Genomic DNA, 15,827 nt, shown 5'->3' with positions numbered 1-15,827 from the left:
TAATCATTTTCCACTAAAACGACAAATTTATAGGGAGTTTTGCCTACATTTCTCTTATATAAATTTGTGAATATTTGTTTTTTACCAGCATATACTTACGGGAAAACACGAGTTGACGTGTTGTGAATAATGATGGGCTTTACAACATGACATATTTTCTAATTGTGGTATGTCCAACAATACAGTTCCATGTGTTTGATTTTTCTTTTTTCGGTTTACTTATACAGATTAATCTTTGTTGGATATTTCGTGCAATTATAAATCAAATTATAACTTATAAATTAATGTATTGCTCCAATAATTAGATGTTTCCTAAGAGACTATTAATCCATTCTCTTAGTCGTTCAACTTTTAAAATAAAAGGAAAAGCTTCAACTCTAACATAAACTTCGGATAGCTATAAATCTAAAGTTCCAATACTCTTTGAATAGTCGGCACTGCAAATAAACAAATTATTTACACCTTCTACACTTGAATCATGATCACGCTGACGCCTCCTTTGATCTCCTCTCGGCAGCTATAGCAGCAGCAACGGCAGGAGGCAAATGCATTAAATTTGGAGTCGGAATTCCACTGGCAATGCTCTCGTTTTCTTGGAGTGGCAAGGGAGAAACAACAGAAGAGAATAGGAGAGATTCAACATCTTTCAGTGTCAGGACTGGCTGATCTTGATTCTTCGTGTTCCCACTGATAATTGAACTACTTATCCTCCCTCTGTTCAATTTGTAGATGCTTTCCTCAACAGTGTCTTTAACCTAGTAGTTGGGGGATTTAAAAAAGACAAGAAACATTTAGTCAAAACTAAATTCATGTCACCGACTCACCATATATGCATGCACATGCAAACAAAAATTGAAAGGTCTCAGCCCCGACTACTATTGAGACACCGAAATATAATGAAAAATAGAATCATCTTTGACGCCTCATATATGGTGATAATTGCATAAACAAAAAAAGAAATAAGTTATGAAATCTCTTACTATAAAACGATGAACAAGTGTCCTTTTGGATTGCCCTATACGGTGGACCCTGTTGATCGCCTGTGCTTCTGCTGCAGGATTGAGAAGTGGCTCTAGAAGAATAACATGCTGCGCTTCCAAGAGATTAAGACCATTAGCTCCATGTTGAATTAAAAGCAGTAGCACTTGAACAAACTTCTCTTCTGGTTCTTGATCGGGTATTTCACCAGTTCCTATTGGACCGCTCTTTCGCCCTTTGAACTGTGCGATTGCAACATGTGATTTCCTGCAGTTTACATACCCATATGACGTAACCATTAACATCTATTCCGGATTAGTCCACCAAATTAGATTACTAATATTATTTCTTGAATTACATATCCATAATGTGCAGTTAAAGTTTCTCAGATACACTCTGAATGAAGTTCTAAGTTGAGCTAGTAAAAGAAATAAGAAAACAGAAACAGGCCATTAATGTATTCAGAACTAAACGTTGGATCTTAATACACCTGATTACCTGCCTCCTTTCATACGGATATAGCTTATGCTGTTAGCAAGGAAAGCATGTTCCAACACATCAAGGACGTCATTCCAACTTGTGAAGACCAGAACTTTTGCTTTTGGGTCGCTGGACTTAATCGACAGGATTCTCCTTGTGACTGCTTCTATCTTCATCACACAAATAATATTCATTGTGGAGAGTTTAAGATCTAGTATGTGACAGAAAGAGAACCACCAACACTTGTTTTGAATAATATTAAATTTATGCATCCCAAAGATAAACTATTAATCCTGAAGCAACTGCGAAAGGGTGGTGCTTGAGAAATTTGCAAGTGCAATACGAGGAAAAACTTGAATTTGTTCTACTCGAAGAGAACAGAAGCAACATAAACTGATACTTGGGAAGTAAGCAGTTTCTAATCAAAAGATAATTGAAGTAAAAGTTTACACCTTTGTTCCATATGAACCTTGAACATTTATTGAAGCTTCGTTCCCTTGGAATGCACATGTTATACCAGAACTGCACATTTCCTTTCTACCTGCACCTGGACCATTAGTTGAAACTTCAAGCATTTCATGCCCTTGGGATGCATATTGTGTACCAGAATCACAGGTTTTGCTTTGTCTATCATCAGCATAAGCAATATTCTCAAAATCTGTATGTTGTCGACAAGTTGGGCACATGACCCATTTATCTCGAGCCCTACCGAGATATTTCAATCTCCTCTCTACAATTGCGATTAAACCTGCAAAGCAGCAACCACTGAAATTTATCATAAAATATTCGAAGCTAAGTACCAAATTTCTCTCATCACAAGTACTAATATGTAAGTGTGGTAAATGGAACTTGCAACAGTTCGAAATCTGAGATTACTTGTTCAAATTCCAGTTCCCTTTATCCCCACAAACACATAAGCATACATATAGGATGGATATTAAGGCTCTTCATCCGCACCACTCTTTAACTTTTTATGTAGGGTATTTATATATGTAGTTAATGTAAGGGTATTATAATATTTACACATTCTTTGTATTTATCTGGGGTATCTCCTTGTAAGAAACTAGTTAGAAAATAATCGATGAAGAAGTTCAGCTAAGAACAACTTGTCTTAACTATCTTCTCAACACTCTGAAGAAACTAGTTAATAATCAATGAAGAAGTTTTGATCTCTATAAAATATAGCCGAACTTCTTTTCTGCTTCTTTAGATATTCTGTCATTTCTCTTATTACCGATCCTTCAAGCTTTTGCTCCAAAAAGTATTTTCAGTATACATTTTGCAGTTTTCACAATTATTTATATAGGAGTATCAGCAGAAAGGTGCACGCAAAGGACTTACATTTACAGCAAGTGACATGCCCGCACTGGAAAACCATCTTTTGGCTGGTGATCTTTTCTTGACAAACTGGGCAAGCCTCAAACTCAGGTTTACTTCTGCACTGGTTTTGTTCTCGTGTACAAGGAGAAACAGATGATGAGTCACCTGCATCTAGGTGTGTAGGAGAATTAGGCACATCCACTTGTGCCTTTTGTCTTGAAAGAACCATACCCTGAACATAATTTGTTTGGAGGTCAGTAAATGTCTTTAGCAATTCAAAGGAAAGAAATACGGCAATACAAAGTCTAGAATTTTTCTCTTACTATAGAGAGCTCACAGTAAACCCCTATAACTAAAGGCATACATGTTACTAGTGCAGTATACGTAGATTCACAAGAAGCAAATTCGCTTAAAGCTGTATAGCTCATTCCCGGGGAAAATTGCATAACTAACTAGGCAACTACACCTCCTTCTGGGGCTATGCTCAAATCAGGTATGCGACATATACTGGCATTCTTTTATAGTTATCCTCAGGGCATCTTAGATTTCCAGACTGAACAGGAACTAATAATTTATAATTGCAGTACACGGAGGAAACCCTGAAATAAATAGTCTAACTATACAAGAAAAACATATTTGTACCTTTAAGTAACGATGTTGCCCTCTTATGCGCGATAATGAGGACAAGGACATGAACTTTTCATGTGAAAATTGAACATTTGTTGCGACTAATTCTTCTGAACTTAGAGCATCAAGCGAAGTGTCATTCTCGCTTTCTCTTAGACGCAATCGTGAAGTTGCCATTTTAATCTCATCATGAGCACGGAGAGTTTGAGCTTGTGCATTAGCCAAGCACCTCGCTTGATCATACTCTTTGCGCATAGCCTTCGCCAGAAAAAGGGAAAAGTGAGATCCATATTAAAATTATTCATCAAATCCTACAGTGACTTGGATAATACATATTAATTCTCTACAAGGAAAAAAGAAAATTTGTTGGAATATTGAAAAAACATATTTTAGTAAACCAAGAGAGTACATTTGTTGGAATTAATAACATGATTTATCTTCTCCCATAGAGTGTCTTTACAATTTCTCTTTAGGTGTAGGGGAATTTATTTGCCTCCCTAAAGTCAGATTTATTATCTTTTCACATTTCACTGCCTTCAGTATTCCGGCGAAGTGGTAGCACTAGTCCTACGAAGTGGTAGCAGAAAGTTGTACTATCAATTACTTCTACAATCACTTTGCAGCCTCTAAACTTCTTGTTTTGTCAATCCGAAGTGCTCCTGTTTCCCTTCGGAGGTAAAGTTGAGGCCGAGGTGATATTTACAACTCAGGCGGTGAATCTTGATATTTAAAACAACAGATAGTTCGTGAAGTTAACCTTGAAAAACCAACAATTTCCTGACGACTAACCTAGGTGAATAAAACAAGGAGATATTTTTTTGTACGAACTAATGTTCAAAGCTTGTGTAAGTTCACATTCCAGACATCAGGTATTTGGTCAAATAGTCAAACCATAGTTCAACCTTCACGAGTACATACAAGGGCAAATTATGAGGACAAACTTTTTTTTGAAGGCAGGGGAAACGATGTGAGTTAAGATATTTTGAGGGAATTCTCCACATCAGATCTTTGCTTATACATGACTTTCTTTGTTTACCTTTTAATTTTATTTATTTACTTGTTATCTGGGTTAGTTTTTAAATATAAGAAGTACCATAAAGTGTTTTTGCATCTTAGGTAGCAAATTTTGGAAATTTTAGTATATTTGGAGTCTTATATATATATATATATATTTGATTTGCTTACTTAGTTGTGTAACTTGTGTTTAATCTAATCGCTTGGATAGACTGAGTTCACATGTGTTTAGGTCAAACCCCAAGACAGATATGTATTTTCAAAAGCGATAGTGCATAAAAACAATATAACCTCAGTGCAGAACGTTTGTACCTCAAACAGACTTAGATGCTTGTTAGCTGCTAACATTACATCTCTTCCGAATTGTGCTTTGCTATAGTTCTTTATGACCCCGAGGACAATTTCCAATTCAGAGGGAGATCTGGAAACCTGACAGTTTTATATCTTCATTAGGGAAATCATTATGTAGGGTCAAGTTCAGTGGTACAGAAAGAAGCTAAACAAGTCCAGAGCCATCTGTTGATTCGAAGGCAAACCAGCCATTACGTAAATGTTTATTCACCAGGTAAGACAAATTGGCCTTTTAAGCAAGTATCTCGGTTAGAAATTGACCAGATTAGCAGGAAATATTAGAGTTCAACCCTACAGAAAATTAGATTCAGTAAGGAACTAACCACCACATTTGTCCCCACATCCCTCTGTTTCTTATTCTTCTCGCTGACAGAGGATGAGAGTGAAGCATCCTTAGGCTGTGATAAACCCCAATAGAAACGATTTCGTTGGGATTTCTTCTTTTGCAAGTCAACAGCCTCCTCAGCTGATGCAATCATTCCCCCGTCACTACCTTTTGTAAGACGAAAGAGCCTAGCCTCATATTCCTACAACGAGATAAAGTACATATGGAAATATTAAGGATTTAAACTGCCCTTACAAAATAAATGTTAAGACGAGGAGGGCTGAAAAGTAAGTATCAACCTGAAATAACTCGTCCAATTCACAAAGCACACATATAGGACCATCACCATTATTTTGACAATTTCGACAGAATCTCATACGTAAAATATCCTCATTCCTAGGGTTATCCATTGTTTGATTAATCTCCAAAAGCCGTCCAAGAAGAGCTTGTCTAGAATTTTCTACTGAATCAATACCAGTTTGAAGTAAATACTTAAGACCACTTACACTTTGAAACCTGGATTAAAAGCAAATTGGAAAAATGAATCTGATCAAGAAAAATTAAGAAATGATTGGAACAAAATATACAACCAAACATTACCACTTATACTTTAAAATCCTCGTTCCTAAATTTTGTTTATATCTTTTATCCGAAGTCCAAACACATTAGGGGTAAATTATCACCCAGAAAAATATCAGAATAAAAAATTACCTTGAAGCAATTCTTGACGACTTAGAACTGCTTAATGTTCCAGTGACAGCTTCACAAACTCTTCTCACTAATTCATCTGAGGAGTCCTTGCTCTGCTCTACTTGGTGAAGAACTTCCAGCCACCAACATATATGCTGATCTTGTTGGTTGCTAAATGTGTTACATACCTTTACAGACATTAAAGCCCACAATCAACTACTAATCATGTCTAAAGACTAAATCAATGAGATAGGCTGGAAGTTTCTGCAGAAGTCAGAACCTACTACCGAACACAAAAGATAGTAGAGCAATATCAAAATTATTCTAGCCCTCAGGTATAAGATACCACCACTAGGCTACCAACATTTTCGTTTTCTTTCAGTGAATCAGTGGTAATCTAACGAACATTCTAGCCAATTTGTGCAACTGATTGGAATTGGGAAAGCAATATGTGCAAATCTAAGAAAATTTTAAGTTCCTGACTCCAGGAGATATATGTATCAATCACCAAATCACGAACCAAAGAAATTGCATCATTTGAACCATTATAATGAAACTCAGTCTGCCAGACGGCATGGGTTAGGAATTACTTAGTGAAAGCCATCCCAAAGGCAATGACAATGGACATAAATGCAATATCTAAATTGTGTAATGCAAACATGTAATCTAAACGATTAAAAGAAACATCTGAATACCTGCATATGTAAATTTCTGAACTCTTGCTGAGCCAGGGATAACTTTGAAATGAAAACAGACAAGTACTTCTCTTGAATATTTTTGCAGGTAATTCTCAACGAATCCACACTACAGGTTTTTGACGACACTCCGGGCTCAGCATCATTTTCCATAACTTGTTTTCGGTCCTCAGTTGATTTTCCGTCATCAGTGGTTAGATCAGACGGGCAGTCCTTGATTACTTTTTGTCTCTTCAAGGGATACTGCTCAAACTCGTCAACTGCATGAAGTCCGAATTGTATCATTTTGGCCTGCTCAAATAACTCTCCACCAATTGTGTGGCATTCTTTTGAATAATTGGAGCCGAGAGGGAGTAAGTCAACTAGGTTATGATGAATGTGAAGATTCAACAAAGGGTCCAAGCGAAAGTCATCAGAGTACTCTTCAGCTAAACTTAGTGCCTCTCTGTACATTGATACTGCTCTGGATGGGTCTTGCTCAATCACAGCTATTCCAGCCAGCCCATTCAAAGCAACAACTAGTTTCCTCAAAGCTTCTTCCCCTTCAATCTTAGATTTTCCCACCAGAACCTATATATAAAGGATCCATTAGAAGTTTTAGAACCCTAAAACCTAAAAAAGAAAAACAAAAAATTCTTCTACGACTCACCTCTAATATTTCTTCCATAGTCATAGGTGCTTGTTGCATAGGACGCAACCCAGAACTGCCCACTTGAGGATGGCAGCAGGCTTGCCGTAGCTTCAATAAAGAGTTCAACAGTTTTGAAGCCTCAGTATGGGTGAGAAATAGATCTTCGGATAGCTTACATGATTCAGAATCTGAATAAAGAAGAGTCAATGCAAGGAAATGGTTTAAGTATGGTTTTTTATTGATATAATTATGACAAGCATCAAAAGTTACCTTGGATTTTGATTTGGATGTTGTCTTTAAAGCATTGAATAACTTCATGAGCATAAGTAACACAAGTCTCGTGTTGCCTCTGGTAAAAATGTAACTCAATCGGGGAAAAGGAAAGCCAGGAGACACATTCCTTCTGTGGCGGAAGCTGCAATTCATCAGCCACATCTGCTTTGGATGAACGCCACATTATTTGCTTGAAGTACTTGTGTGCAAATTGCATAGCACCAGCATCCTTCCTCTAATACGGAATTTTAGAAACGGAAGTCAATCGTAAGAAATTGAACAAAGAGATGGACTAACTTAAGACAATGTGTGGCAGTGGGATAGCAGAAATTTGCAATTTGATTGACATCCTTATCCTCGCATCTATCCCCCATTAGCCTGTAATTAGCAGGATATGCAGCTCACAGGAAATGGGTATATACATGGTGGCCAATATATGTGCAAACAAAAATCTTATAGTTTATATGGCCAATACAAAAAATTAGAAATCTTGTATAGACAAAAACAATATAGAGGGACATAAATATCCTACATTTTAACTAATACATACATTACATACTGGAAACACCGATACAAGGGTACAATTGGAAAAGGTAGGGATTTAATATGACAAAAAATAGGACTCTTAATTTGGACGGACCAAAATAGAATTTAGGACGGAGGGAGTAACTAAAATGTGTAATAATATAATAATATATGTAATTGTCAGTCATGTTTGAATATAGGACCAGAAATACTTCCGTCTTCTTCACTTTCATTTTTTCTCTCATCATCTTCCTCTCATCTTCTTCTCTCTTTATCACCGACTCATCATCTTCCTCTCCTCTTCTTCTCTCTCTTTATATCTTCAACTCAACAAACAATCGATTAGGTTTTTGGACAAAGATTACAGATGAAGCCTGAAGGAGCTGGTTTCTTTCAATTAGTTTTGATTGTTCTTTATGTTCGATTATAGATGAAGGAGCTGGTTTGTTTCAATTAGTTTCCATAGTTCGTTGTTTTGATTATGGGTGAAAAGTTAGTAGGTTTCGAGCTTTCTACTTCGATTTGTTTTCATTATTGTTTCTTTTGATCGATTATGGACGAAGACTTGGTGTGTTCAATCATGGTGAAGACTTTGATTTGTTTTCATTGTCCACTGACATCATGTCATGAAGAAGAAGACGCTTTGTTACATTTGAAGAAGTAGAAACTTTCAATTGTTATTTCTTTTTCATTGAGATTTGAAAACAGACACTCAGCAAATTGAGTTTCCATTCTACAAACAGAGTTTGCAAGATCTGCAAACTGAGTTGCAAGATCAGCAAACCGAGCTTGCAAAAACTGTAAATTGAGTTTGCATTCTGAAAACAGAGTTTGCAAGATTTGCAAGCCCAGTTCGCATTTGCAAACCGAGTTCGTGAGATTTGCGAACTCAATTTGCTTCGCATCCGCAAACCGAGTTTGCAAGATTTGCAAGCATTGTTTGTAAAAAAGTAGTGGGAAAAAACGCCTTATTTGAAGTTGAAAGAGAAAATTAAGGAATTAGTTACACAAAGTCGTAATTTAGTATTTATAAATATTTTGACCTTAATAATATTTATAATATGTTTGTTGCTTTTATATCTACTTGGAATATTACTGAGTCGCATGGTTAAAACACATTTTGGGAGGCATTGACATAATCTCTAAAATACTGAACTTCATTACTCTTTTTTCTTCAAACTACGGTCTACACATAATGTTTATTTGGACATTCCGTTATTCTATTGGAAACATATACAACCGGAAACTGCAAGTGACTTCTATGCAGCTCAAGTGAATCTAGATCATGATTCCATGATATTAAAGCACTTAATATGTTGGAATCACCTTAGAACATGATTCCAAGAGACGAAATTAACAATATCAGAAATCTTTGTACCTCATATGGATCCTTTATAACTGCACTCCACCACTTGTGAACGTCAAAGGGACTAGCGTTTAGGAATCTCAAGAGTCCATACAAGTCATCAAGCCTACGTTGTATAGGAGTCCCAGTAATACACCAATGATACTTCCCATGTAGCCGTAATGCCATTTCTGTAGCAGCAGCTACACTACTCTCTACCATTTGTGCCTCATCCAAACAAATTCTCCACCAAAATATTTTTGTGAGGAGTGTTGGTATGACTGGATACCTACAAAGAGATTGCCTATTTTTAAGGGCGATTTTTTGAAAAAGAAATATGTGATTCTAAAAAGGAAGTATCAATGTCACTTTTCATGTGATGCCTCGAGGTCCATTTAAAACACCCCAGTTTTTTCATTTACATATATTATGTAAACATCTAGCTGCACTTCTTGAATCTGAGAAACATTACCGCCTAGTACTGCGGTTATAGTGTCACTCTACCATACAAACTTAATCGTCGAAAGGTTCAGGAAAGTAGGACGTATAGGTAAAATCTTATAAATGGTGGCACAGATTTTAAACTACTTCAGACAATTCAACCACATTTCTTTAGAGCAATCATCTAGTTAGTTAAGAATACATACATGTAAACACTGGTTACTCGTTTACAGCGACGTGCTTGCATGCTAATACTGCAATAACTAATTTTGTGTTTTGAGAAAATATCTCATATTATTGATGACATCTATAGAAATATCAGAAAAAATATTTGAACAAGTGGGGCAAATTGCACATAGTAAAAGAGAAACTCAGCTCTTGATGACAAAAGAAGATGGCATGATGTAACCAACCTCTTCTTGAATCTCATGCGATGACAATCTCCTTCATGCCTATCAGAGTCATGTGAGAGATCTTCTTTCAGGACATCATATGTTGTCAAGACAATATCAGCATTAACAAGTTCGCTGATATCCATAATAGGTGTAGCTGAAAGAGTAGCATTCCTTACACCTTCATAAACACAAATTTTGAGAGAGCCTGGTTTTATATGACTACGATAAAAGAGCAAACACCAATATGTTAGCTTCATTTGATAAATAATTCCAAGTTGCAACTATTTGAAACGATTTTTTCCCTCTTAAAGAAACAATTATCTAACATGTATGCAACAATGAAGAAGGAACAACAAGCAGCTGAGCAAACTAATACGAACATCCCATATTTTGAGTACACGGTCTCACAAATGAAAACCCTAAAATGCTAAATAGGCACTTGGAACGATAAGAATACTAACAGGGCCCCGAAATGACAAATAGCAGACAGGTCATTCTGTTTCCAACTTCAACAGCTTCTTTAGTCTACAGTCAGCATGTTCCAAGATTTTTGGATAAAAGAAAATCTTTTCCTTGTTAGTAACTTTGTATATTTCGTACTGTCCAAAACAACGTCAGGTTCTATTACCAGTTCCTCCCGGACGAGTTCTACCAATTCATAACTGAATCACTTTTTGTCAGGCAATTGGTCAAAAGACTCAAAACGGTGGGGAAAGATAAAGAAAGGTAAAAAGGGATTTATGCAACAAGTCTATGGCTCTATGCACCGGGGTGCCAAAAACTAAGTTACAAAATCCTGTTCATCTCTCGAAAACTGAGCTGAAGAGTTGGTGTGAGAGAATGAAATGAGTGCCTCTTCCAAACTCGGTGACTTGGGACTCCATGCTATACACTTAAACTGTGAGAAGAAAGATGCCCTAATTATGTTTTCAATTCTTAAAAAAAAAAAAGTAATACCTTTTACATTTGATTGTGAAACAATGACTTATCTTAAACAGAAGCTCTGTGCACCAACTGAGCAACATTGCCAAGTTACAGTTTTATAGCTGATTAGATGGAAGGTGGTAAAGGCACGAGTTTTCGGCTAATTCTTGTTGATGACGCAACAAATGATCTTGGGAATTCTATGCCATAGACCCATATATGATGTGTCTCAGTTTGTCCAAACATTTCGAAGGTCTAAGGTTGATGATGAAACAAATAATCTTGGGAATTCTAGCCCCAACCTTATCCATAACCATAACAACCCTCACCTCACTCTCCTACTGTCCCACAAACTACTGCCCTTTTACACCAGTAAAATTCCTTGTACTCAATAAAAAAGTTAGTGACATTGACATTCTTCAAATACAAAAGGATAACATACAACGGACACACAAAAGAGATGCGTAAAATTGCTAAATAACAAAACCGGTGTGAATAATATACAAACAGAAGAACAAGAGAAACATACCGGGTGATTTCTGCATGCCACTGTTGTACTATTGGAGTTGGACAGACAATAAGAGTTGCTCCAGTAATAACAGGAGATTGCGAAGATTGAATCAACTCCTTGCACAGATGACAAATAAAATTTCCATTCATTTCATCTACACTGCTAGAGATTTTATTTCTAGAAGGATTCTGTGTCTTTGTAGATGCAACCTTGAGATGGCGTCTTCCCTTGGGAGCTGCTTGAAAACCTGAAGTCTTCCCTTCTGGTGAGTAACGAGCACAATCTGCATGTTGCCAAGCATCACAAATATCACACTGTACCCATAATCCTCTATAGTCAGGGCTTTCGCTCACAGCCCCACATGAACACTCAATACGTTCTACTCGTAATCTCTTAAGACTACTCCTCCGAACTGTGCCAACTTGGATTTCATCGTCCAACGTTGTGCTGCCTTCAAATATTGGGTTTTGGTGAGCGAGGATACAAGCAAGCAGTTCAACAGTTTTTCCTAGACCCATCTCGTCTGTGATTAAAATCAATAAAAACAACGTTAAGCAAATAAGTAGGTGTCGAATGAAACGGAAGCCTTTTTTTTTTTGAAGACTACATGATTTTTTTTCCCGAGATATCGACTACTATCTACGTTAATTGTTACAAGGCCTTGATACATCATTAAGATGTGATAAGCACGATAATCGCCTAAGTTTAACCAAGAATTATAGAGGCCTAAAGCCCAACAACATCTACTTTATTTAGTGCCTAAATTACATGGGATAAATCTTGGTGATAAACTGCTTCCACGGAGACTCGGTCCCAAGACCTCATGGGCTTAAGAGGGATGTCCTACCACTACACCACCCGGTGGACACTACGTGATATTTTATCAAGAAACTTTATGTATCAAAAAAACGTTGTTTACAAGAGTATGTGTCAGATGAAACGGAAGTTAAACAGCAGAAGTTAACAAGTCCGCAAGAAATCTAAGCATTTCAGTTTTACAGTGTTTTGTATGACGTGAAATCTCACCAATAAACATTGGCATAGATTACACACCTACAGGAAAAAGAATACTTGCATATCTTTCTTTTAAAGGAACAAGAATATTTTGTTGAATCGATACTGGCATATCTTAATAGTTGCATTTTATGTTTATAATACCACAAAAGTATGATAACAAGCACTTAAGATTTATTGCTCTCCGCGACTAAACCACACATACTTACAAAGAGAAAACTTGGATATATCTCAATACTTTATGGTATGATTATCAACGGCAAAAGGACTAGTAACGAAAAGAAACTGAAAGCTTTCATTAGTTATGAATAGAGGCAGTATGCGGGATACATGTGATAGATATTGAAAGTTGTTATTTAGAGGACACAAGTGCTATAACAGAGAAAGGAGGACAAGGTTATAAAATAAGTAACCGTAAACTGTGAAGTACGATTCGATAGATAAACTGCCGTTCCATGAAAGTCGAAAACCATTTCTTACTTCTATATCCTTATATAACCTACGGTAATAAAGAATGAAAGTAAAAGAGTAATAGAGCTGTAGAGGGTATGTTACTCTATTCTGATGATCGGATCTATCTATTTTACAACAAAAAGTAAAGCACTGGACATTTTATAATAAGGTCAAAAAGTAAACTTCTATTAGTTCTAAAGGTGACATAGTAAAGAATCGGGCTTACCGGCAAGGATCCCACCAGATACATAAGGTGAGGATGATTCTGGATGTAACGAGATACTTCCACTAATAATTAAACACAACCAGTGAGATTGGAAACAGAAAACATCAAAAAGCTAACAAACTATTACGGGGAAAGATGATATCTCTTCTTGATTAATTTTTTGCAATAATAAAAATGAATTACGTTAAGACATTGTTGTTCAGAACAGAAATTGCATAGAGCGGTGGAGTTCGTTATCTTTTCTTATTAGAAGAATTTCATGGTTTGCAGTGTTCCCTAGCAAAAGGGACCGGGTGAGATTGTTATATCCATTTGTTCATTACTACTGAATTTCAAATAGAACTATTCAAATAGTCGATAATTATTTTTCTCCACATCTTTCTCCACCCATTACAATGACCTAGGATTGCATCCGTGAGTCCGTGACTGATTAAAAGAGTACCTGAATGGATTGTAGAACATTCTTGTTTGTGTTTCAAGAAATTGAACAGGTACACATAGAGGCCTAGCAAACTGGCTTTCATTCCTTAAATCCAAATTCTCTGGTGCTGCTTTCTCTCTTTGAACCATCCAATAAACAGCACGACGTTGGTAAGGTCTTAATTCCGGAAGCAAGTCAGGGAGTTCATCAGCCAACAATAGCTCTCTCCTGAGAGCATGAAACAGTAGTAGTGGAAATAATGAGTCATCACAGCCATAAAGCAAAAAATTACACACTGACTGAAAATTCAATATTGATAAATACTATTAGCAGTGTAACTCACTTGGATGGTTTAATGGCAGCATAGAAACTAGAAGCATTGAATTCAGTATTTTGTCTTAAATCATTACTAACTCCTCCTGCCTCTATATGAGCTTCGAGCTCGAATGGCTTATCAATTCCATATATTTCCTCCGTCTTTGTAACTTCAGGTCGTAACCAAGCCATAACACTTAGCATACTCCTTTTCCACGGTTTCCTAATGGTCTCCAGAAGTGACTCACATGCATTAAAGCCATTCTTAAGTATCTCTACCCTTACCGCAAGAGAGATAAAATCCTCTGACACTCTAAGTTCCTTAACTGGCCTGACCATCAAAATCTTTTGACTAACCAAATGAACAAGACCGGAGACGCCTTCATTTGGACCATCAAAGATTCCTGAGAAGACTACAATTTCTGTGTCATTAGTGTCCTCCGACTTACATATCTCCAGAAAGATATTTTCAGCAGATGTAATGGGGAAATGACCTAATCTAACACGACTTTCACATTTATCTATGTTAGACAACCGGAACCGAATAAAAAACTTTGGGTCTCTACAGCATTCCTCAGTAAACATGTGGGTAAAACACCCCCGTTTCGACATCGAATCATTGACAACAACTTCAGCAATATCAAGATGATCATCATTTGTAGTCCAAGAAGTCTTATCAATATCGACAAAAAAGGGTTTCGTATTTGAACCGCCAACTTTCTCTTCATTGTTGTTTGTTTCTGAAGTTTCCGAATTAGCAATATTCCCCAAATTTAGCTCGGAACTATCAAAGTTTTTTGAAATCTTACCCGACCTACGAGGACGGGCTTGTTTCTTCTTACCCATGAAACAGCAGTTGGATGCACGTACTTCAAATCAAACACCAAATACAAGTGATAGTCAGGTTTTATAGAATCTTAAATTAACATGAATGGCAAACTGAAAAATCATGAAAGTCAATAATATAAGCAAGTTAGACTGATGGTTTAACGTCTCCAAATCAAACCAGAGAATACTTGACAATTAAACAAGTATCTCTAAGCAAATTTTTGAAAGTCACAAGTAGGACTATATAGGAAACCTCATAATTGAGCAAATTTTAACCCACCCAGTGCCCTAATTAGAACGAATTCATCAGTAGTATTCTAAACCCAATACAGAAAGTATTCAATTGAGATTACCCTTCAGACAGAATACAAGTCCGGGTTTCATTCATTATCATTTTTTTTTCTGAAAAATAATTGATGAGAAGAATTATAGCAGAGGGAAAGGACTGAAGGAGGAAGCAATTTAATTGGAAATCTTTCATCAGAGAAAAACTTTACCTGAAAATCACGAGGAACTAACGCATCCAAACTGTTAGGTTTAGCAATCTTTTGAGCTTCTCAATTTTATGTCACATTTTAGTCGAAGTACTCGTCATCTTCGAGTAACAACAACCTTTAACTTTCTCTCCTTAATCTTCAACCAATTTCGTTTTCGTACTTCAACTCTCCTTTCGAATTGTTGTATTGCTATTTTTAGGCCGCCCCGTCCTAAAGCATCTTGAGTCTTAAGACCATCTCTAATGCAAGACTCAATCTTAAAATGTTAAGTGCGACCTAGGATTTTAGATTTTTTTTTTGAGAAAAAACATCTCCAGTGCAAAACTTAATTGAGATCTTAAAAAAATGATGTGGAAGCATTAAGGGAGTAGTGAATAGGGATTTAGAAGGAGACTCATAGACTTAATGTCTCGTAGACATTTCAAGACATTTTCAGACATGTCAAGACATTTGAAGAAAGTCCATAGACAAAATGTCTATATAAACATTTCAAAGCATAGATTCTATAGATATTTTAAGACATTTAATCCATAATAAAAAAGTCTTGT

The 15,827-nt window shown here is 36.4% G+C and overlaps 1 protein-coding gene across 2 annotated transcripts; it reads right to left on the bottom strand.

Annotated features, from left to right (window-relative positions):
* Window positions 1-258: 258 nt before the first annotated feature.
* Window positions 259-15,633, bottom strand: LOC147557746 (RING-finger, DEAD-like helicase, PHD and SNF2 domain-containing protein). 2 transcript variants are annotated; one of them, XM_086659353.1, is made up of 20 exons: window positions 15,280-15,633; window positions 13,983-14,823; window positions 13,661-13,867; window positions 13,219-13,280; window positions 11,544-12,048; window positions 10,109-10,309; window positions 9,288-9,543; window positions 7,382-7,619; window positions 7,130-7,299; window positions 6,481-7,050; window positions 5,807-5,973; window positions 5,395-5,611; window positions 5,094-5,297; window positions 4,732-4,848; window positions 3,421-3,663; window positions 2,800-3,010; window positions 1,911-2,206; window positions 1,477-1,628; window positions 981-1,245; window positions 259-755 (listed from the first exon to the last, which is right to left on the bottom strand). In XM_086659353.1, the coding sequence occupies exons 2-20, from the start codon at window positions 14,798-14,800 to the stop codon at window positions 483-485; spliced, it is 5,172 nt and encodes a 1,723-aa protein (XP_086515479.1). In that variant the 5' UTR covers window positions 14,801-14,823; window positions 15,280-15,633; the 3' UTR covers window positions 259-482. The 2 variants fall into 2 exon arrangements, with proteins under 2 accessions (XP_086515479.1, XP_086515480.1); XM_086659354.1 differs by lacking the exon at window positions 13,219-13,280 and having other exon boundaries at window positions 15,280-15,547.
* Window positions 15,634-15,827: the final 194 nt, after the last annotated feature.

Source organism: Eschscholzia californica, unplaced genomic scaffold, assembly GCF_041429995.1.
Source record: "Eschscholzia californica isolate CP2 unplaced genomic scaffold, dmEscCali1.0.p SCAF_2, whole genome shotgun sequence".
Lineage (NCBI taxonomy): Eukaryota > Viridiplantae > Streptophyta > Magnoliopsida > Ranunculales > Papaveraceae > Eschscholzia > Eschscholzia californica.
The sequence above is the reverse complement of the archived record's forward strand: the minus strand, read 5'-3'. Positions and strand labels throughout refer to the sequence as shown.

Bases quoted from the DNA above. Each gene is read 5' to 3' on its own strand.
- LOC147557746 (XM_086659353.1), bottom strand. From the start codon at position 14,800: ATGGGTAAGAAGAAACAAGCCCGTCCTCGTAGGTCGGGTAAGATTTCA. The intron at 3,664-4,731 runs GTACAAACGTTC...TTTCTGGCGAAG, and splicing joins AGCATCTAAGTCTGTTTGAG to GCTATGCGCAAAGAGTATGA. The intron at 756-980 runs GTAAGAGATTTC...CCCAACTACTAG, and splicing joins CACTTGTTCATCGTTTTATA to GTTAAAGACACTGTTGAGGA.